At 36.2% G+C, this 24480-nt stretch overlaps 1 protein-coding gene across 3 annotated transcripts in view; it reads left to right on the forward strand.

The window, feature by feature from the left end:
- The window catches only part of AKAP7 (A-kinase anchoring protein 7), a 141200-nt gene that overhangs the window by 8011 nt on the left and 108709 nt on the right, over window positions 1–24480 (forward strand). For all 3 annotated transcript variants that reach the window (XR_010023618.1, XM_063097169.1, XM_063097170.1), the window contains exons 3-5: window positions 11357–11496; window positions 20458–20594; window positions 24261–24421. Coding sequence is in view for 2 of the 3 variants with exons in the window: in XM_063097169.1 (XP_062953239.1) it covers window positions 11357–11496; window positions 20458–20594; window positions 24261–24421 (438 nt within the window). In the remaining variant the exon portion in view is untranslated. The remainder of the gene's footprint in view (window positions 1–11356; window positions 11497–20457; window positions 20595–24260; window positions 24422–24480) is intronic.

Raw genomic sequence — 24480 nt, forward strand, 5'->3', positions numbered from 1 at the left:
TGGGGAAAGTTTTCTGTCCCCTGTAAGGTCAGCATTTTATATGTACTTTTAAGAAGTTAAGCTAAACCTGAAATTACAAGAAACTAGGCCCTGTGAAATATATCTGCTTTATAAATATTGGTATACTCCACATTGAGGCCTGTGGCACCCCCCTCATTCCTGCAGGTGAGACCAGAGGGCTTCCAGTGGTGGCTTGGTCATTGCTGGGCTGGGTGCAGATGTTGGGGGAGGGGGAAGGTGGCTGAAGCTCTTGGCCTCCACCTTCCCAGGCTTGATAGCCCAGGAGACTTCTGGTCCTTTTATGTTCCATAGGTGTTCTTTGGTGTTGTGAGAACTTTACTAGTTAATATCAAACTTTGTCTCTGGTTTGTGGGTACTTTGTTGTTTCTTTCAGTTCTGTGTTGGATTATTTGCTGTTCCTACAACTTAAACTCTGCACTGGAACTAACGTGTTGTCCTTGCTTACTTCTAAAATGGGGGAACTTCCCGTGGGGACCAGTACTAGAGCCCTGTGGTTGAGCTAAATTGCTGCTTTGCTGCTGATTCCCTGGGGAAGGCTTTTTGTGCAGCTCAGGTTTTAATTGATTTTGTGGGTACTTCTGGGTCTCGTGAGATCTGATACACCTGGGTTGTGTGGAAACTCTGCTCCAGGCCTGAGTCTTTTCAACAAACTGCACCCCCTGCAGTTCTATATTCCTGACCAGTCTCCACTGAGTGGTCCTGTGCTGATTGGGGGGCAGATCAGCTGTCCTTGCTGTGCCACAGTGTCCCCTGGTGGGCCTGTCTCCCCTACCACCCGTACTCCAAACACTTCCCATGGAATGGGCCATGTGCCGGTCCCTTGAGATGACTCACTGGCCTCTGAGTGGCTCCTTTTTTCTGTTGTGTCTCCTCCTATGTGGGTCCATGGGAACCCTGTTAGTGGTCTTGCTGGCCTGGGGGCCACCAAGGCCCTCTTCTCCGCTGCCTCCAAGCAACTTCATCTGAAAGTCACAGTGGCGGCTTTTGCCAGCTCCTGCTCCATGTGCTCAGCAGATCCAGCCTTGAAGTGGCCAGGGCTTGAAATGGTCAGAGCGGTTCTTTCTTTCTCTCATTGTGGCTTCTCTTGCCTTCATGCAGTCTGTAGGTCTCTCTTCCTCTTCCCCTGAGCTCTAGTGGACCCAGCTTGGCTGTTGTTGCTTTTTAATAGTAAATTGGTTGACTTGTGGGAGAAAGTGACACTGGGGACTGTCTATTCTGCCATCTTGACCAGAAGCCAGAAAACTTGGGTTTTAAATTTGTTTATTTCATTTTCCAATTGTGTAACCTTGGACACTTAAACTGTGTGAGCTGGGCTTCTTTAACTATAAAATGCAGATAATACTTTCCTACTGCTTACCTCATGGTGTTGCCGTACAGATCAAAAGAGGTCATGTGTTTAAAAAAGCAGTTAAAAATGTAAAATTATGTACAAGTGTTATTTATAAAACCTTTGAAACATACCCCTTAGTTATTTGGGGATAACTTATTCTCTCATTTTTTATAATAGTGTTTACTAAACCACTAAGGAATAAATAGTAAAAGTCTTTGCAAACCAGAAAGTACTACCTTGTTTTTGTGAAGTGAACGTTTTATGGAAATGTATAAAAACTGGGAGTTTTATTGTCAACACTTAAAACTTAAGATAAATATAGTAATGGGGTTTGTGACTGTAGGGAAAGTGAAGGAAAATGGTCAGGGCCCCTCAGGTGTTCAGAATTTTGCGAGCATTTGATGTAAATATGCACGTGAGGTGTTCCTTGGTTGTCAAATGTAATTGCGCATGTGCACCCAGGTGTCCTGGGTTATGGACTTAAATATAAAGGACAAGTCGCTCTGATCCACAGGGCCTGCCTGCCCCTCAGGATGTGGCTGGGGGGGCCCACGGGGAGGCTGCTACCGCTGTTGGAGGCTGTTTCTGCAAGCTGTTTGTTGCCAGTGCTCCTGGGATGTCCCAAGAGACCACTGCTACTGTTGCTACTGCTGAGGACTGAGCTCGTGTCGTCTGTGAATGACTCCCGGGATCTCTCCCATTTACCTAGAGCATGGACCTGCATGTGAGGGGTCTGGTGACCCAGTCCATACAATGGATTTGAAGGGTCTGAGCCCTATCCCTGACAATACAAATGGAAATTTAGTATGACTAAAATAATGAAACATTTTGGCTTTAGTTATGAAATGCCTAGCCATATAATCAGCGTAGCTATTGCCTCAGCCCGACAACTGGCGTAGTCATGTAGCTTTACAGTGACCAAAACACAGGATAATTAGTTTGTGGCTCGAATGGACTTAATTTGGCTTCCTCTTACATTAGGACGATGGAAATTAATCAGTCTACTGGCTCCGTGGTAGGCAACAACCTTAAAATTCTCAGGTTGCTGGTTGTTGCCTGTGTTTCCTTCAGTTTTTTTTTTGGCATGTGAAAATTGTACGTTAACTGCCGAGAAATTCTTGCTGATAGAAACCCTGGCAGGGCTGTGAGGAAAGTAGTGCTAACAAGAACATCGTGGCATGGGGACTCCTTGCCAGTAAGAAAAGCTCCCTAAAATGTTTAGTGTCTGTCAGTTGTCAACTGTGTGACGTTCACTGTGGTGTGCAGTATCATGATAGGCAACATGTGATTTGGTTGGCTGAAATGAGTCTTTACTTTTCTTTTTGTTAGTTTTGTTTTTAAGAGTATTTTACTAGAATTATATATTAGAATATTAAATATATTAGAAATAAAATACCTAAGCGTATGTACAAAAGAAAATCTTTTAAAGTGGTAAACAGATAATACAACCTGTGCCACAGCTTGGGCTCCATAGTGTGGACATGTTCCAGGAGAAAATCCAGCATTAGTGAGCCAGGGGGGTCTCCAGTTCCTTACAAGGGAAGCCTTGTGAGTTAATTGGTTAGAAATCCAGTAAACCATCCAGAAATTGTTTGGGGTTGCTGTTACTCTGCCTCTGAAAGTTGAATGGGAATCTGCAATGGAGAATCATTCTAGTGCTGGTAGGATTGTGCTTCCTACAGTGTGAGTTTGTGCAGAGCTTTAGTTTAATTGACTAGTTTCATAAGAGAATCACAATTTTTAACTATCAAGCCACAGTTAAATCAAGATTCAAAAGAAGGGCCGGCCCCGTGGCTCACTCGGGAGAGTGCGGTGCTGGGAGTGCCAAGGTCGCGGGTTTGGATCCTATAAAGGGATGGCCAGTGCATTCACTGGCTGATGTGGTGCAGACGACACCGAGCCAAGGGTTACGATCCCCTTACTGGTCAAAAAAAAAAAAAAAAAAAAAAAAGATTCAGAAGAAAATATTTGAATGGTTTTTTTAGTCACATGTCTTTCTTAAATGTGGAATCCACTTCTTATATTGTAATGGTTATAATCCTTATTTTATCTCACAGAGAATTCTAATCTTACAATTATTGGGGATTTTAGAGAGATGGGAAATGATAATTTTGTTACTTATTTTTAGCTAAGACTATTAAGTTGTTACTAAATGTATTTAGTGAGCACACTCTACTTATAAAACTAAAAGATACAAGGGCTCACCTTTTGTTTTTGCACCTGCCTTGTCCACCACCTAATTGTAGGAAATCATGCATTTTCTGAGGCAGGCACCAAATCCTATTCATCCTTATTGTGCTTGCCTGCAATGTAGGAGACACTCAGTAAATCTTCCTGAATTTAAAACAAAATACTTAGATTCTTAAATATTTTAAAATATCAATTGAAACTTACCTTTACTTAAAAAAATACTTTTTGTAGAAAAATGCTGAATCAAATAAAGATTAAATCTTAGTACCTGATATAGTAAGTGATTATCCTGAGTCAATTAAAGAAAAGATAAGTTATGTTCTATATCCTTGCTATAATTAATTGGGAAGCATTTGCTATGTATTCCAAATTTTTTTATGAAAAGGGATTAAGGGAAATATTTTTGTCCCAAATAATACCAACTGTTGATATCTTTTTCCTTTTCCTTTTTTAAAAAACAAGAAAATGAATAAAAATCAGAACAAGCCCAGTAGATACATTAATTCAACACGTATTTATGGAGTGTGCCATGTACCAGGTTGTTGATTAAAATGATGGGAGACACGAAGGAAGACACAGCAGACGAGATGCAGGTGAAGAGCGGGGGCTACTGCTCTCAGGCAAGTAGCGCCGACCCAGCCGCTGTGACAGCTTTTATTACATTTAGAAGCTTGTGCATGCAAGATAAGCATTAATGCATAAATTCTGTTACACTTTTCTCAAGAGCAGAAGGCCGTTACCTCCCTTCTCAAGCACTTGGTTATCTACAATGCGCCTCCTGGGAACATCCCAAAAAAGTGTTCTCACAACTTCAAGCGTTCTCAAGGATTGTTTGCAATCCTTGACATTTCTTGGTTAACTCGTTTGCGAGTTCACCAAGTGAACATGTCCTTGGGTGCTGACCACAGAAGTCCATTAACCATTTCCTTCACCAGGTACTATTATTGGTGCTGGGCAAAGGATGTAGGAGATAAAATTCAACCAGTAACAAATACATGAATATGGAACGTTATTCAACTTCATAGATATCAAAGAATGCAAATTAAAATACAGTTTTACCTTAACATATAGGAAATATCTTTGTAAAATTACAATATTCAGTGCTTTTTCTGACAATATATTGTTACGGTCCTTTTAGAATGTGGTTTGTTGGGATCACCAGCAGTGTTTGTACATGAGATAGATCCACTCAAGAGACTCCAATATAAGAATGTAACCTTACTTGTGGCAAAAAAGTTTTTTTCACAAATATGTCTATATTAGTGTCTTTTAAGTAGTAAAAGTATTGGGGAAAAATGCAAATGTCCAAGATTGAGGAATGATTGAATAAACTATTAGTACCTCTAGATTACATATTATGCACTTATTTATTATTGCAGGTAGATAATATTTCTGAAAACAGTGTTATGACATAGGGAACATTTCCTATATATATATATAATGCATTGTGAAAAAAGTAGGGCAAAAATTGTATGAGGGTGCTTCAAAAATTTCATTGAAAGATTTGTATTATCTTTCAATTCTATTTTTTTACGAACTTTTTGAAGTACCCTTGTATGTGCTGTTTGTTTACAATTGTGCAAATGCTTTATGTGATCTGTTGCCAAAATTCATAGTGATTGTGGTAAAGGACTAGGTTTATGAGCAAAAGACATAAGCTCATTGATTCAGTAAGTGGAGATCTGGATAAACTCATTCCTCTTTGATGCTGTCCACTGTGGGACTCCTGTACTATTATACTGTGATGGTTAAAAGTGAATGTTGTGGAATCAGGCAGTCAAGATTCACAATCTTATTGTGTACTTTTTCCAGGGTCAATTTCATTATCTATAACATTGGCATAATAATTGTAGCTATCTCACAGGAGTGTTGGAAAGATTCAATTCCTTAGTACATGTTAAGTCCTTAAAACTGTGTATAGCATATAACTAGCCTCAGTAAATATTCATTAATTTTACCAAATTTTTTCCTAAATATATTTGCTAAATTAAATATCTATAAAAACTTGTCACTTCAGAGTAATATTTTATAGTAATAATATTGAATGCTTCCAGCACACTGCTGAATGCTTTGTATGAGGGCACTTCAAAAAGTTCATGGAAATACAATCCCTGTACTGGCCAGCTGCCAAAAAAACCCCAAAACAAAATACAAACAAAAACTTCATGGAAAAATAGAATTGAGAGATAACACTAATTTTTCATGAACTTTTTGAAGTACTCTTGTATATTCTTAATCTTCATAGAAACTCAATGAGTGAGGTAAAATTACTTTTTTTAGAAAGATTTAGTAATTTGCCAAATATTATTCAGCTAGTAAGGGGGAATAATACCATGAAATATGGAAGGTAATATTCTAAGTCATATAATTAAAAAGTTTTAGGAAAGGTTACTTCAAAGATTTTAACTGCTTAAATAACAAGAAAAAAAAATAAAACAAAATCCAATTTATTCTCAACCTTTTAGCTAAGCACAAGTGCGAAAACAACCCACAATAACAGATGGACTACTCAATTAAATTATTTTCTCCTATAATTCATTCCTTTGTAGTTTTTGAGAAAATAAATAAAACTTGAGGAAAAATGAGGTAATTTACATAAAATGACATGTGGTGGTTTAGTTAATAAAATAAATGCATGGATCAGAGAGTTACAGTCTTTGTTAACAAGACCAGATTCATTAGAGCACATTAAAATGGCTACTGACATCATTATGAAAATTAACAAGTGGAATAAATTAAATTTATAAAGTGGGTTACAAGGTCCACTTCAACTGATGGTGTTTTTGCTAACCAATAAAGTTACTCTAAATATTCCAGTGAAAGAAAAGGTCCAGGGCGCACGGTCAAAGTTTTCTACATTTCGTGTCTATGGTTATAGATCTTTAAAATTTTTATCAGTAAACCAGATGATTACATGAATATTTTGCTCCTTATATTTTTATATGAAACTAAAAAGAATAATAGCCAAATTATATTTTAGAACCTAGATTATGATTTCAAAATTAGAAATAAAATGAAATTTAGTAAGGAAAAGCAGAGGGATTTTATACTCTGGCCATACAAATAAACTTTACACATAAAAGACAAAGAAAATATGTAAACAAGAAAGAAGAGATATTGGGCTCAGTATGTAACACGTTGACCATAAATCAGTAGGACTCAGTGAATTAAAATAAAAAAGCATATTACATGGATTAATAAAAGTGCACTATACCAATAAATATTCATAGGATTCTTTTCCTTTTCTACCCAGCTCTCATTGGATAATTTTAACATTTGCACTATCTGTGATACCCAACAAAAGAAAATTTTAGATAATCCAGTTCAGAGGGAAGTTAGTTATTGGTAAGATTATGGACAGCTAAAGAGATTTAGACAAACCCTATACTACTTTATTTTTAACCAAGAAGTTGTATTCTGAGTTGGAGTTTTACAGTATGTTGTTCTCATGGTACCAGAATTGTTAGAGGTGTTATACCTTATAACCATTTTCATGAGAGATTGTGATTTTCCTTTTCTGGATATCTGCAAAATAGATTTATGGAATGTTTGAAATGGCAAAAATATGTTGCTATAGAAAGTAAGACAGTGTAGTGTTAAACAGGTAAGGTATAAAACAATTTAAAATGCTGTAAGCATCAGTGGTTTTTTAAATACTGTGTTAAGTGTGTTTGTTTAGTATTGTTCATACTGGAGTATAAGTAAAATACAGCAACAGTGATTATACGTCTGTGTTCACAATAAGAAATGCATGTTATGTTGTCACCCAATATACATGCGTACACAAAAAACTAAAATAAAAGGTTCATGAAGTGATGCTGTCACTCACATTGCTCACACAATGTACTCCCTACATGACTGCTAGGCTGTTTTATTCCATTCCATTCCAGTTTTTAAAAAGTGATCTTTATTATATTGTAAGTTTATTTCGTAACCCACTAGTGGATTGATGCTTTCAGTTTGAAAAAACAAGTAGGCTGTAGGCTCAGGATTCTCTCAAAACTATTTTAAATTTAATTTCGCTCTGAAACATCCTAATTGGTACAGGTAGTAAGAGTTAGTACTTTTACCATAGATTACAGAAATCTAGAACTGGTAGAGACCCCCTAGATAGAGATTACCTAGCTATCCCTCCTTGCCCTTTTTTTTTTTTTTTAAAAAAAATATTCCATTATAGGAGCTTTCAAGTTTATTCAGAAGTAGGGAGAATAGGACAATGATTATTCACTACCTCCTCCTCACTGGATTATTTTGAAATCAATTCCAGACATATCACTTTGTATGTACCTTTAAAAGATAAGGAATCTTTTTTTTTTTAAAAAAAGCATACCCAAAGTATCCTTACCATGCCAAAAAAGAATTGGTAGTTTCTAATGTCATCCAGTATCCAGTCAATCTTTGGTTGTGCATAATTTTTAAAAGTTGATACATCAGTCTCTTTTCATGTATGGATTTTCTCCTTTTTTTCTTGTGTGTGTGTGTTTATTGTTGGAGAAATCAGATGTGTAGGAGTTTCAATGTTCTGGTCATTTAACATATTTCCCTATCTCTTATATTTCCAGTAGACTGGTATTAGATCAGGAGACTTAATTAAGTTTTGGAATGTTGATAAGAATACATCAGTAGGCATGTTTGTTTGTCTCACCTTTTTGTGGTCAGTGGCTTTAGGTCCTCTTGTACGTTGTATGCTTCAGACCTAGGATCAGCTGTTTTTCCAAGGACTGATAAGATTTTTAAGTTTTCAGATAAAAAAGTGAAGGGACTTGATGAAAAGATGCTTGTTGGAAAACTAATCTTTAGTTCAGTGACTTTTTTGCTATCTAGTGCTGCTTCTGCAGGATTGAAACAGGCAGTGCGAGTTACTTTCCCAACAGCTGTTGCCCCTCCCCTTTTTCCTTTGATAAAGTATTCTTTCACAGCATGGGTTGATAATTGCTAGATTCTCACTATCCTAGCTTACTGTGTTGCTTGGGGTTAGCTCTGTGTCATGATTTGGACAATGAGATGTAAGGAGATGGATGCTTGGAACTTATTTAGAATTGATTTGTAGTTTTACCTTAGAAAATAAATTTCTTGCTTTTGAAATTAACTTGTCAGGATTTAATTTTAAAAAAAAGACTGTTCAATACAGCTCTTCATTTTGATTAAAAGATCATACTCAGAGAAGGTACAAGTGGTTTGGATGATGAAAAACAATGGATAGTTTACAAATCATCTGTTTCTCTTTTGAGTTCCCTAAATAATCTCTAGCAGATACAGATTAATCTCTCTAATTATGTTTAATTCTGGGTAATATCTATAATTATAATAGCTAATAATAGCATGTCCTTTATACCAGGAAGTAGTCTAAATGCTTTCATGTAATAACTCCATCCTCAAAAACACCCTATGGGGTAGCTATTATTTTTATTCTCAAATTACAGAGGTGAAACTGAGGAAAGAGTCTATGTGACGTCTCTAAGATTACACAGCTAGTAAGTGGGAGAGCTAAAATTCCAATCCAGACACTCTGATTCCGTACTATATTAAAATTGGTTGCTGTTTCCAGAGTACTAGTTTACTAACAGCAGGTGCAGGTGGGCTAGAAATGTATTTAGAAATGGATTTAAAATATATGTCATTTCCAAAAAAAAATGTGTGTTTGTGTGTGTGGTTTCATTAGCATATTTTGTGGCTTCTGCTTGAAATTACTACAATCAAATGTAGGACCTTTTCTTTGACATCTAAAGTTACAGGCAGCCCAAGAACATTGATTTCTTTTTCCATATAAAAAAAATTGCATGGGAAATAAAACCCAATGGCTTCATACATTAGGCAATTCAGATAATGCTCATAACATGGATGAGAATGCTGCAAACTCTTAGCAACAGAATTTATAAAGTTCTGACAAACTCACAGGTAGAAAAGAAGCCAGTGATAATTTGCATTTTAATTACATATCCTCTGTGGAAACAATATCTTTAACCACATTAATCATTAGGCATATAATTGAGAGATGTAGTGGTGAAATAGAGGTACAAACACACCAGGTAATTTTGCCTGAATTCATAATGATGTGGTCAGGTTTATTACCCAGGCCTTCTGGCTCTCAATTTACCCCCATCTTCTAGGTCTCACAAATCTATGTTTTGGAAAGAAAGCATGTCTATTCCCACAAACTCTTTGTTTTAAAATTTTAAACATACTCTACTATTTTTCTTAGAAGTTAGCATTAAAATACCATTTGATATATTCATTTAAAAATTGTTTACTATTAATATTTCATAGAGAAACAGAATAGAACAAATATTTCTGCTCTGTGGTTTTATGTGTAATATTAGTGAGTTATGTAGAACTTCAGTAGAGAAGCAGTTTGCTACAGCAGAAAAGTTCACTAGAAGGAGTGTTACAAGGTCTAGGTAACAGACTGGAATCTGAAATCAAGCAGTTTTTAGAAGTTTTTCTGAAGTTCTTCTGTTTCATCATATGTAAAATAAGGGATTTAATTAGATCAGGGCTGCATGTACATATAGGCATTGGACTCTGGATTAAGTACCAGACTTTTCTCACAGTCCTTCTTAAGGCAGTGTGTGCAGGTGGTCACTATGGTCTGTTAGAGCTGATCTAAAAGAAGAAACAAATCTTATAGGATTGAAATCGTACCTCAGGACATATAATTACATTTGAATTCCTACAAAGTCTATATGAGGCACTCTATTTTGAGCACTAAACTACTGTTCAAGAAAACACAGCCTGAAAACTCAATTAATTGTAGTTTTGCATGCATATAGAAGCCTCTGATAGAACCTGTAGAAAATAAGAGACAGTGGCTTTTCACACATATTTGGTATTTATTTCTGGGGGCATAGCTTCATAATTAGAATTGTTGTATATTGTAAATAAGTCTTTTAAAGTTGGCTTTAAAAGCAGTACTCATAAGAGCCTCTCAAATTATCTATGGTCAAGGATCAGTTTTTGTTTTGTTTTTTTTCTTTTTTTAAAGATGACTGGTGAGGGAATCTTAACCCTTGACTTGGTGTTGTCAGCATCATGCTCTCCCAGGTGAGCTAACCAGCCATCCCTATATAGGGATCCGAACCTGTGGCTTTGGTGTTATCAGCACCACACTCTCCCGAGTGAGCCATGGGCCGGCCCCTCAAGGATCAGTTTTTTTAAAAAATTTCCTATTTGTTGCCAACTGATACTTTTGTCACATACAATAAAAAATTAATTATTAGAAAAATGATGTAAAAGACCTACAAAATAGACAGCAAAATTCAGCAGACAAAATTACTCTGCCCAATTGCTATGAAAGTTTCTAAAGCATTCTCTTAATTTTTGCAACAAATAGTTTGGCCACAAATCAAACTTTGAGTGACAATGCTGCAAGTGGTTATGTCCTAGAAGTCACAAATACACATATAGAAAATAGATGAAAAAATGATCTTTCTTTGTGTTATGAAAATCATGGCAGGGGGAGAGAATGGTTGTTAGCTATGCTTTAGGTCAGAGGTTAGCACACTGTGGCCCATGGGCCAAATCTAGCTAACCACCTGCCTTGTAAATAAAGTTTTATTGGAACACAGCTATACCCATTCATATATATTTTGTCTACAGCAGAGTTGGATAGTTGCAACAGAGACCATATGATCTGCAAAGCCGAAAATATATACTATGAGGTTCTTTACGTAAGTGTTTGCTAATTCCTGCTATAGATTTGAAAATAATGGTTATGAATGGTTGCTATGTATATATCACTTATTTCCTTTTCTTCCTGTCTATATTATCGTTGTTTAAATGTATTAGACTTATTGTTGTTTGACTGTTTTCCTCTAGTCACTGATGCACCTCAAATAAATTTGGAGAGAAATAAAGAAAATGAATGGATCAAGAGTGATCAAATACCAAAGAGGAAAAAAAAGCGCAAAGATTATCAACCCAACTATTTCCTATCCATTCCGATCACCAACAATGAGGTACTATTCTTTTAAAGACAATTTTTACTATAAATTTTATTCTAAACTATATGTAAAGTGCACCAAATGCTTGTAAGCCCCCTTGCTCTCTGCTTCTAAGAGTCTTTAGTGGCAATAACAGGATCATAGAGGAGATATTCCTATTTAAATAATAGAAATATATTTAAACAGTCATATTTAAACAATAATTCTGGAAAAGCCATTTGAAAAAGTGTTGTCAGGTGGCATGTCAAGGTCCTTTCCACTTATTTGTTCACTTTACTGGAGGAACCTTTCAGAAGCTGAGAGCAAGGACAAGGTAGGAAAAGAGGATTCTGAAATCTGTGCTGGGAAAGTAAATTGGAGTTTCTTGCTTCTTAGTCCTGTTTGCGGTAGTGATTATTGCAATATAGTTTCTTTAAAAACTACTCCTTGTGGGCCGGTCCGTGGCTCACTCGGGAGAGTGTAGTGCTGCTAACACCAAGGCCCCGGGTTCGGATCCCATACAGGGATGGCCGGTTAGCTCACTGGGTGAGCGTGGTGCTAACAACACCAAATCAAGGGTTAAGATCCCCTTACCGGTCATCTTTAAAAAAAAAAAAAAACTACTCCTTGTTATTCCAATTTAATATTGCGTGAGGAACTTGCTAGGAATCTATTATAATAGGAAATGGGACCAGTCAATTAGCCCGTAGTGAGAAACCCTTGAGAGAAAACTACTGTATCTGAGTAAAACTGCTAAGCAGTGAGGTAGGAATTAAAATCTTCAGGAAATAACATCTCACTTGGAAGACTGTTTTTACGTCTTGGCTCAATTTAAGAGCCAGTTATGAATTTCTGTTTGATTGTGGGTTATAATTTCTTTGACCGGGCACATTTTCAGGTTGCTTCACCACTTATTTAACTAGAATGTCTCAAGGGAATTATAATGAATTTAAAAAATCAAATCAAACAGAATTGAAATCAAAGAAATAAATATCAAAAGAAAAAATAAGGGCCGGCCCGTGGCTCACTCGGTAGAGTGCGGTGCTGATAACACCAAGGCCCCGGGTTCGGATCCCGTATACGGATGGCCGGTTCGCTCACTGGCTGAGTGTGGTGCTGACAACACCAAGTCAAGGGTTAAGATCCCCTTACCGGTCATCTTTAAAAAAAATAAAAATAAAAAAATAAATTCTTTTGGGGCATTCTAGAAAATATCTGGTCTGTGAGATACAGTTTAACTGGAGACATAGAATGAGAAAAATTACCTAGACTTACAGGATTTCAGATTTGATGCAGTGAAGAATCATATTCTGATTTTACTGATACATATTTGATTTCTTTGGTGGGATACAAAGTTTAGTGTAATCTGCAATTATATATTATATTAAAATGCTTGCAAGTTGTTTGGATAGATTTTCTTTAAAATTTAGGATCATGGGAATTACATAGTGAGAGGTGGTGCGGCTTTAATGAGCAGACAGAAGCCAAGTCCTATGGAAACTGAAAGAATGGTAGATAGTTGAAGTGCCTTCCCTAAGGACACGTGATTTGTGATTGGGAGAGAATCCAGGTTTTGTTTTGATTTGTTGCTTAGAGAGCGTTCCACTTCAGAGTCTCTCAATATGGATGTTTGATAAGCACTTCTGTGTTGCTGTAATTAGGGCATTCATTTTCTATTTCTCTCTTAACACCTCTATTCTTTGCTCCTGTTGCAGACTGGCCAGCAACTCTGCATCACCTGTGATGCCCTGCCCTGCCCTTGTTCCCCTCCTAGCTTTGTTCTGCCCTCTCACCTCCTCCAGTGAAGATAGGTGGGGCAATGTGGTAGGATAGGGCAGGTGGGAAGGGGACTGAGGAAGAAGGGTGGAGAAATTCTTTCCTCTCACCACTTAGTTCTAGGCTTTGGGCCACAAGGGTGATGGCAGGGAGGGGAAGAGGGAGGCCCAACTGCAGCTCTTAGTTTCTGCCCTATAATGGCTGCTGTAGCCATTGTTTCTGCTTCTTAACTCCTGTGAGGTTGTGTAGACAGTGGAAAGAGAGCAGGCTTTGGGATTCGACAGGCCTTGTTAGAATACCATCTGGGTCACAAACTCCACTGTGGGTGGATGTCAGGTTACCTAATTTCTTTGAGTTTCAGTTTCCTCAGGTATAAAATGAGGTGGGTAATAGTACCCACCTCAAATGATTATTTTCTAAACCCAGATCTGGATATGTCACCAACCTGCTTGTATGCTTCAGGGTTTTCCTGCTGATATTAGGATAAAGGCAAACTCTTTACCGTACTCTGTAATGTTCTGCATGGCCTGGCTTCTCCACTTCAGCCCTTGGTCTTTCTGCTTGAGCCCCTCTGACCTTCCTTGGACTTGCCAGGTTCCCTCTGCCCCAGGGAAAGCCTTCTCTGGCTGGGAGTTTCCTTTCCTCTCCTCTTGGTTGCGTTAATGCCAAAAATCCAGCTCAAACCTCTCCCCCGTGACCACCCTGACTAGGTCAGCTCCTCCCCTTCCCTCTGCTGCATTCTCCTCAGCTAAAGCCTTGCACAGCTTTCTGTTTGTTATTTGTCATCCTTGCTGCTTGACACTTGTCTTCCTTGCAAGGATTTTTAGTGACTTTCCAGTACCTAGACCAGTTCTAGTCTAAGGGCAGGCTCATACAACACACACACACACACACACACACACATATATACACACATATACACACATACACACCCTCTGTAATTTCAGGGGCAAAGGCCTGTTTCCAGAATATTTAAAAATAATAAATACAGTGTTACAAATGCTGGTTTCATAATTTAGTTTCAGCAGCAGTTATTCATTTTAGGTAAAGTAGCATGACTTATAATAATGGGAAATGCAGGTTTCAAAAGACCTCAAAACCAAATAATTTAATGTTTTCCTCTTAAGAGATTTATTTGTAGGTAACGGCTTAGAAAATTTACACACAAATATGGGGAGGAGGTATAGGAATTGAGCAGGAGTAGGAGATATAATTTATATTAGTCATATGAGCCCTTTTTTGTTTGTTTAAAAGTATCTAATGTTAATTTTCCTTTTATTACTTATGGGCTTTTGTGGGAAGGCCTGGGAAAAGAAGCACCATTTATAACATTGTTTCAATGGAAGACTGTATTCCAAGTTCCAATTAAGTGACCTGCAAACAAACTTTGGAAGCTAGCACATTCACAATGAGTTGTTCCACTTTTGGCCTCTACTTGTTGGCATCCAGTTTTAAAGAAAAAGGGATTCAGAATTACATGGGTCTTTGATTTTAAATGCATTCTTAGAAGTTTGGAATTCTTTATTAATGGAAAATCTTGATTTCATATTTTTAAGAAATAGAATTGGAAAATGAATTGTAATAGCTGCATAAGGATATCCTACTTGGAAATCTATGAAAGCACGTGTTTCTCCTTTAACTCACAATTGCATGTTAGTTTGAAAATAAAAGAAGAACAATTTTGATGGAGTTGTAATACATCTTAAATGTTTCTTAAGGGGCTAGAGTTGTTTAATTATTAATTCTAGCTGGATTTACCGAAATGTTGGTTTTATATTCTTTCTGATGAGAGGTAATAATATAAGGTGAATCAACATTGCAAAAGTACAAGGAATAATAAGAAGTGGATTGAAATTAGGAGTGTATTAAATTTTTTTGTAAGTTTTTATTAATATGCTAATGGAAAAGGATGATCTTCAGGGATTTTAAAAGGCATTTGCATTTAATTCTGTATTTTATCATTTTATAATGTGAAAATTGCTGGTCCTATGAAAATATGGAAATAGATTAGTGCATTCAGTTCCTTTCTGGAAAATGTAGTGATAAAAGTATTTGGTATCGCCATGTGTAGTATGTTAAGCACTTGGTAGATATAGAACATTTTGCTATTTGAGGATGATTTTTTTTTTACTTTTACTCCAGTTAACACTATATCATCAGTTTTTCAAGTTTTTTTCATGGTTCTGGACAGGCAAGAAAAATGAGAGTATTGAGCTTTGAAGAAAATGTAGGGCATAAATTGATGTGATAATTCTAGTAAATCTCAATGAGGCAACAAATTTAGGAATATATGTAACAGTTTGGAAAAAGTCTAAAAACAATAACAAAAGATGAGGTCAAAGACATTCTTCTACCGTGTACTAGAATGTAACTCTTCCTGCTCATGCAGAAGCACACTAACTTTAAGGCATTTTCTTTGAACTTATATATGCTTTGAGTCAATTAGAAAACTTAAAAGATATAAAAATGAATGTTCTAATTGTATTATTTTTAGGCATGTGGTATATGGTGTAGTGGTGATGTTTTGAAGATGGGTGTCTACCTTTTTCTTTTTCTTCTTAACTCAAAGAAATTACTCAACGAGTGAAATGTTTAAGGTTTCAATAAAATTTTTGTTTTTATAAGTTTCTGTCAATGTCATATTTAAATTTGACATTGTAGTATACAGTATTAAGTTTTAAAAATATGCTTTGTGCAAAACTGCCAGTGACTAGGGATCATAATGTGACAGATACGCTTTAATGGTTTTATAGAATTTTGAACAGTGAGTTTAAAAATTAGTTTCCTTTGCCTTTGACATTTGTACTTTTTAAAAATGACATACAGAGAAAACTCTGAAGTGTTTTTCTTTTACTTTTTAAGAATGTAATTAGGAATAAAAAGCATTTTTAAAATGTCTTAAGATGATATCAAGGAATATGTAAATTAATCTGGATCATCAAAGCATAATATTTAGAGGTATATTGCTTGATTAGATTTACTTTGAGATTTTCATAGGTTTGAGCTTAATACTATATTATCAGTACTACTTGACATCAGAGACATAATAATCTTGCATGTATTTTACAATTTTAATTTGCAGTTTTACAAGCTACTGGATAATTCAAAGATACTAATGGTCTAAAACTATTTTACAGGCTGGTTGGTTAGCTCAGTTGGTAGAATGAGGTGTTATAACACCAAGGGCAAGGGTTTGGATCCTGATACAGGCCAGCTGCCAAAAACAAAAAGAAAACAAACAAAAACATGAAATTAGTTAATTCATGTGAGCATATTTTAAGGCTGGCTGGTTCACTTGGGAGAGCATGGTGTTGATAACACCAAGATCAAGGCTTCAGATCCCTGTACTAGCCAGCCACCAAAAAACACAAAAACAAAGAAACAAAAACCTCCCACTATTTTACCATGGTAGGACATTGTACTAAAATGCTGAGTATACAAATGGTTGGAATTTTGAACATTGTCCTGAATTTATATATAATTAGCATTTGAGCTTAGAATGAAGACTAAGTTACCATGAAAGAGCAAATTTTCTTTTTTTTTTTTTTTTTTTTAAAGATGACTGGTAAGGGGATCTTAACCCTTGACTTGGTGTTGTCAGCACCACACTCAGCCAGTGAGTGAACCGGCCATCCATATATGGGATCCGAACCCGGGGCCTTGGTGTTATCAGCACTGCACTCTACCGAGTGAGCCACGGGCCGGCCCGAAAGAGCAAATTTTCTACCCTCTAGTTGCAAGTAGCAATCCCCTGCCTCCAAATTTTGATAGCCAGAAATGTCTCTGGATACAGCCAGATGTCCCCTGTGAGGCAAAATTGCCTTGGTAGAGAACCACTGATTTAAATAATATTGGCAGTGTTCTATAGCTTATATTAGGCAAATGGTGTAGACCTTACAAAGTACTTTCATGTGGCTTTTCTAATACGATCTTCAATATTATCTTTTTTGTGTCTTTCTTTTTGTTTTTTTTGGTGGCTGGCCAGTACAGGGATCTGAAGCCTTGATCTTGGTGTTATCCACACCATGCTCTCCCAAGTGAACCGGCCCGTTTGGTAATGCAGATTTTATTATTCCCATTTTACAGCTGAAGAAACCAAGGCTAAGTGAAACTAGGTGACTTGTATGGGGTCATACCACTGGCAGACCTAGGATTAAATTCCAGGATTTTTGACTTGAGTGCAGCACCCTTAATTTACATCACTGTATTATATAACAAAGTTTTTATCCTAAGCCACTTTTCATTAGAAATTAAACTAGACTAACCATTGTACCAGCTAAGATTTGAAGATGTAATTATATTGTTGTGAGGTCTGATATTTTTGAACACCTACAATGTAGTTGACACTGGGGTAGGCCCTTTTTATATGTATGTGGATCCACTTGAGCTGCTCTGTTATTCCTGTAAACCACTCTTAGCACTTCATAGCATCTGGAAAAAACTCTAAAAATTCAAATATAACTCATTGCAGAGTAATATGGACTTATGCTAAAGGATTTTTTAAATGAGGGCCAGTGTCTATTACATAGTGTCTTAGTTCATTTTGTGCTGCTGTAACAGAATACCTGAAACTGAGTAATTTGTAAAGAATAAAAATTTATTTCTCACATTTCTGGAGGCTGGGAAATCTAAGATCATGGGGCCAGATTCTGGTAAGGGCCTTCTTGCTGAGTCATCCCATGGCAAAAGATGACAGGGCAAGAGAGACAATAAGAATGGGCCAAACTCATCCTTTTGTAAGGAATCCATCCACGATAATGGCATTAATCCATTAGTCCATGAGGGTGCATGACCCAAACACCTCCCATTAGGCCCGACCTCCCAACACTGCTGCACTGGGGATCAAGTTTCTAACACATTAACTTTGGGGGACACATTCAAACTAGTATTAGGCATATAGTATTAAGTAAGACTTCCTAAAAATCCCCTTTAAATGTATCTGTTCCCTTGACGTTATTTAAGTCAGTACCCATATCTCTGCCCCTCTCCTTGCCCCTTCTTGAAATCAAGCAAACTCCTTGTGAGTTTGTTGGCCTTTTTCCTTATTCTGTTGCTTTCTAGCTACTTCTCCTCCTTACCCCTCTTGGATCTTTTCATCCATGTGCCTCTTTCATCTTTTCTCATGTATTATAATTTATCCTTTTTTCAAGCTCCTTTGCTTTTTCAGGTATATGGTCTTGAAGACATTTTGAAAGTTTGTGTTTCAATTTATTTTAATAGAGATACCTACCTCCTAGGATTGTTGAGAGGCTTCAGTGAGGTAATACCTGTAAAATGTTTACTGTGGTGCATAGAACCTAGTGAGCACACAATAAAAGTTAGTTTCTGCTGCTGTCATTTAAATATTGCTTTTATTATTATTACCAGCACTATGTTGAGACAGCAGGATAGAAGAAATAGACATTGTCCTCAATTTCATTTTATCTATATAGAGTAGAGGAAACTGTGACTCTATAAGATCTTTGCATATCATTATGTTTGGGCATTTTATTTATCAGCTATCCATATTCATTTATTGGGCATCATAGAAGTGACATCATGTGTTAGGAAATGTTATGTTAGGTGTTATTGTATAACTTCCTACTGGAAAAACACTATTTGCCTTGTTAGTTTCATTTAGAATGCAAGGAGTAGAGAAATGCTGAGGTTATTTTGGGTGTTGTGGATTTATTGTAAAGATACATGGTGCTAAAGAAAAATTATTCATGACACTTGTTAAAGATGGTAGGCAGACTTTATTCAAGGAAGGCCATGGCAGTAGGTACAGGGACAGCTACAACAGAGGTTCACAGTGGGGAAGAGAGATTGGATTGAATTCTGACTCCTGCAAGGACAAGTGGGGATTTATAACTGAGGAGCAGTGTGGAGGTCAGTGGATGGAAAATTACTAAAATATCAGGGTTAAGGGTTTCTGACTAAACTGACTTGATAAGATTATTGCTGAAGGTGGGCCACCAGTGATAAGATTTATAAGATATCAAGGGTGGTCAGATATCAGGGGTAAGGTTTTTCTCTAAACTGACTTAGCAGGATTCTTGCTCAAACTGGGTTCTACAAGGACAGAGAGAGAAACCCAAGGTTGCTCCTAGTGAAGCAGACTTAGAGGAACCTGATTAAAGTTTTGGTCAAAGGAGAGAGTCTTTGTCAATGGGAAGTCAGATCCCAGGAATGCATCTCATGATTTGCCCAATCACATTCCACAGATAATGAGAACATCGTTCAGGATAAAACAGCTTTTCTGGTATCACAACAGTCTGCTATGTTCATGAGTCAGTTTTTTCTTATCTCTGCTTTTTTATGGATTCTGCTTCTACTCCCAGGTCTCTTTGCTTTCATTTTTTCTCTTACTGATTCTGCTGCCTCAGGGTGTCTACTCCCTAGGACTTGTATGTGCTATCTTTCTCTGGGTTTGCTATTTCATATCCAAACTCCTTTCCAATGCATTCACATTTAGAAGTTGACTAGAATTGGATCTGAGTGGAAGTGGAGGAGGGAGGATGCATCATTCCTCTCCTGGTTTTGGAGGAGTGGGTACAGAGAGGGGAAGGCAGATGAGTGACCAGCTCTGTGGGGACTTCACCTGGACGTGGATGGTAACTGTTTTTCTAACATTTGAGTCTGGACTTCTTTGCAATTTTATCTCCATGGTTATGCCCCTCACACTTCTAGAAAAATGACAGTAGTCGTTCCTATTGAAATTATTGCTGTTCCAGACAGTCTTAAAGGCCATGAGAAATGAGTTTCAGACACTTTCACTTGGGGACAAATAAATATTACTTCAAACAGAAATGGAATGTTGTCTGCTGATTTGACTTTTCTGTGGCAAAAATAAAGCTTTTTTCTTAGGAAAGGTCATAATTATTGAGTCATATTGTGTATTCTGAGGACAAATTTCTGACGAGATGTATTGCCATTGAAAGTGTTTCCATACAACAAGTTATCTGATCAAAATAAAGGCATTAGGTTCAATCCTCTTAAGATGGACAAGCATTGTATTATTTTTAAAACTTATACATCTTATTAATCCATCCAGGTCAACTATCTAGGATATTTGAGAACAAGTAGACAATTAAGCATTTGTTTGACTTAAGAATCTCGACATGGTTCTAATTTTGGTTGTTGCTTATTTTTTTCTTGATTTACTTTCAAGAAATTTGCTTTCCTAATCTCTTTGTGTGTGTGTGTGTGTGTGTGTGTGTGTGTGTGTGTGTGTGTGATTAGATTACAGGAGGAATTAAGATCCTGCAAAATGCAATAATACAACAAGATAAGCGACTGGCCAAAGCAATGGTTGGTGATGGCTCCTTTCATATTACCCTGCTAGTGATGCAGCTGTTAAATGAAGATGAAATAAACATGTGAGTAATGTGTCTATCTTTAATATTATTTTTCAAATTATTACTTTAATATGACTAAACATAGAGGAGCCCAAAGAGGCATTGAAATTCTAAAGAAGTAATTATAATTTATTCCAACTAATAGTCAGTGCAGAATTAACTATGTAAATATTCTTAATCTAGATTTTTTTACTCTATTATTGTTATCAAATGGTAGCCCTTGGTGATGCACTTGTTTTGCCCATGTTGATTATGTAAGTGTTCTGGAGTCTGACTGTTTAGATTAGGATTCTAGGTAAACATTCTGGAACCATGCCACAACCACCTCTTATTAGCTGCCTGACTTTGGGCAAATCATTTATTTTCACAGAAATGGAGAAGATAATAGTACCAATACAAGCAAGAGCTCTTAGTATAGGGCCTGGCATGTAGCATGCACTTGATATTATTAGGTATTAGAACTGCCATTTTACTAGGACAGTGGACAATTTCAGTTTCATTCTTATTGTCTCTGTACATCACCCCACCCTTGTTCCAGGACTGTGCCATAACGGTTGAATATAAATCGTGGATTACTGCTTTCCAATCTGCAACAGAGAAACCTTGCTCTTCCTTCGGTTCTCTGGGACACTCTGCACTTAGAATTCTCCCTTTCCCTCTTACCTCCTGTGTTAAGCTCAAGCTTAGGCTCTTTGGAAAACCAAAGCCAGAATGAGTTGCAGGTTACTTCTCTTTTCTACCCTGACATATGTGTCTCCTGAGTGAATGAAAAATAAAGGCTTGGATTGGGAAGAGGGTGAGGAAAAGGTGAAGTAAAAGGGAGAAAATAAAATGAATTAATAACTGAATAAAATGAATAAAAATATCCAGCCATATTATGATTATTGTAGTTGTGTCTTTTAAGCAGTGAACCTCATGTCCTTAGAGATCAGTCTTCTGATCTGTCCCAAGCTGATCTACCCAAGAATAGCCTTGAACACCCTGCAAGGGCAGAGAGGAGCAGAGATTTTACTAGACTCACTTTGGCTGATCATTTTGCTAGTTAGAAGAAAAAAATAAGTGCTCTGATGCTCTTGAAAGAAGAGAAGCCAAAAAAGATGTGACACAAGAAGGTGAAAGGCTGAGGGAGAGGAGTAGTGTCCCATGTGTGTTACAATGGTGTATTAGTATTCTCCAGAGAAACAGAATCAAGAGGATGTGTATCTATGTAGATATCTATCTATCTATGTAGACATATATATATATATAGAGAGAGAGATATTTATTTTAAGGAGTTGGCTCATATGATTGTGGAGTTTGGCAAGTCTGAAATCTGCAGGGCAGTCTGGCAGGCTGGAGACCCAGGGAAGACCTGATATTGTAGTCTCAAGTCCAAAGGCATTCTGGAGGTAGAGTTTCTTCTTTTTCAGGGGACCTCAGTTCTCTTAAAGCCTTAAACTGATTGAATGAAGCCCTCTTACATTCTGGAGGGGCAGAGGTGTCAACTCTCTAAGTGATGATAAAATTCAATTTGTGGCCTCACTTTGGGTAGCTATATAGTGAGAATGAAATTGATTGCATTTTCTGGGACGACATTGTTTATATGAAAGATTTTTTAAAAGTCTGTAATCTTTTATCTGTACTATATAATATGCTAGACATCTAGATTATAAGTTTTTTTTTTTAACTTACACATTTTATTTTATTTTTTGATGGGGGACACAGGGAATAATCATAATTTTTGGTAGTGGGCATGCTGATAGTATTGATCTGGTCATCACATCTTGGGCACAGGTGGTGACGTTCAATTTTGTACCCCATGAATATGCATGATGAATGGACTGTCAGTTTCTTGCCTTATATTTATTCTTTTTTTTCAAAGTCTACTGTCATGTTTTAGGTGTTTAATAAAGTATTCATGAATGGATTGGATATGGAATGTTCAGAGACATTTTTTTGAAGTCATTAATTTTTTTTAGGTAGATACCGCCTAAGGCCAAGGTCATTTGTATTCTTACAGTGTGGAGGAAAGGGTAGAAATATATTAGGCCAAACTCACCTGCTGATTTGAGAAGATAGCTGTCCTGTCTTATTTGAAATACAACCTTTGGGTCTGAACTCCAGTTTCATAATTCTGTTCCTTACTTGTATATACTTTTTACTTATTTTACTGTGAAGAAGTTTTTCTATAAACCACTCTAGAAAAGATATTCTGTTTAAAAGCATCTGAAAGTTAATACTTCTCAATAGACACTATGATTCCTTCTCACTCTGTGAATCATGACATCTCATTAGGACAAATCTATTGATTTATAATTCTAGTGAAATGAAAAACTGGACTGAATTTAGATAACGTATTTTTTTTTTAAAGAAAAATAATATATAGAACTCACTATCTGAAAAGTCTTAACCTTTCTCATGACATGCTTTATCGTATAGTTTTATTTCAGATAAGTATCTTGAATTCCCCCAATTTAAGATTGATGAGCCGGAAATGGCTGTTTTGTTATCACATGCGCTAACTCACAGCACACAGTGAAGGACAGTATTGAATTGAAAGCATGTACACTGTCTTTTTTGGATGAACATAAATACGGTTAGGAAAGATTGAATGTGATATGTGGATTTGGAGGTACAATGAGAAATGTTTATATTTACAAAGCCATTCTAAAGTACATTATGTTATGACAAAGAAATGAGAATGAGTATGGAATTCATTGATAAAAATCAGTTTAAATCTTTACATGAAGGCTAATTTAGAAATATGAGAGATATAGAAAAATACAGAAATATTGTTTTTTCACAGATTTGAGTGGTGAACAAATCATTGATCGAGATAATTTAAATTAATGGTGGTTTGCCACAAGGGTGTTTTAAAGCCCTCTCCATACTGTAAGGATGTGCTTATTTCTTTTTTAAGTAATTGCTGCCCTCTAGTGAGATTTTAAGTTTTTTTCTGATAATGAAGTATCTATACCAAAATTCTCTTCAAGATGGAAATAATTGATCCTAATATTTCAAATTGGATTTTAAAATATTCAAAATCTGGTAATATCTAATTCAATAATATAGGAAACATTTATTTTGATAAATAAAAATAAAGCATTTGAAGCCCAGAACAGCCCCACAATCGCATAGGCTAAACAGCTATAATAAACTTACATAGCTGCAGTTGGGGAATAAAATTAAACTTGTATTCTGTTTGAATCCAAGTACGGTAAATGATCTTATTATAGAGACTAGTATATTTTAAGAGATAATGTATATTAAGTTTTAGTAGATTGCCTTACATATAGTAAATACTGTATAAATGTTAGTACTTTTATCAAGAATCTAGAACTTTCCATGTAATCTAGTATAAGCTCTTGTAGGTGCCATGTTTTTGGGATATATTATCTGTAAATTTTTTTGAGTTGTCCATGCAATATTTTCTTGCTTAAAATTTTCTTGATGAACTATAAAATAGTATTTACTTTCATGTCTTTTATAACAGTTATAATTAGATAAAGATTTAATTCACTTCTGCTATAGTTTTTTGTTTAAAAATTAATATTTTTAATCAGAGAGATTAGGTTTAGAAGGTGTCTGAGCTTTAAAATGATTAGCACAAATATCACGATTAATTTATCTTTTTAAAACTGTTCCTTATTTGGTTTTGTATATTTTATTACTTAATATGTTACTGAGTAATATATTATCTCTTAACAGTGGTATTGATGCTCTTTTGGAATTAAAACCCTTCATAGAAGAAATCCTTCAAGGAAAACATTTGACTTTGCCCTTTCAAGGGATTGGTACTTTTGGAGATCAGGTTGGATTTGTGAAGCTGGCCGAAGGGGATCACATAAGCACACTTTTGGAAATAGCAGGTAAAACACGCAGCAGCATAGTCATATGAAATCTCATCTGCTGAAGAAGAAATTTTTCT

Source organism: Cynocephalus volans, chromosome 5 (assembly GCF_027409185.1).
Source record: "Cynocephalus volans isolate mCynVol1 chromosome 5, mCynVol1.pri, whole genome shotgun sequence".
Lineage (NCBI taxonomy): Eukaryota > Metazoa > Chordata > Mammalia > Dermoptera > Cynocephalidae > Cynocephalus > Cynocephalus volans.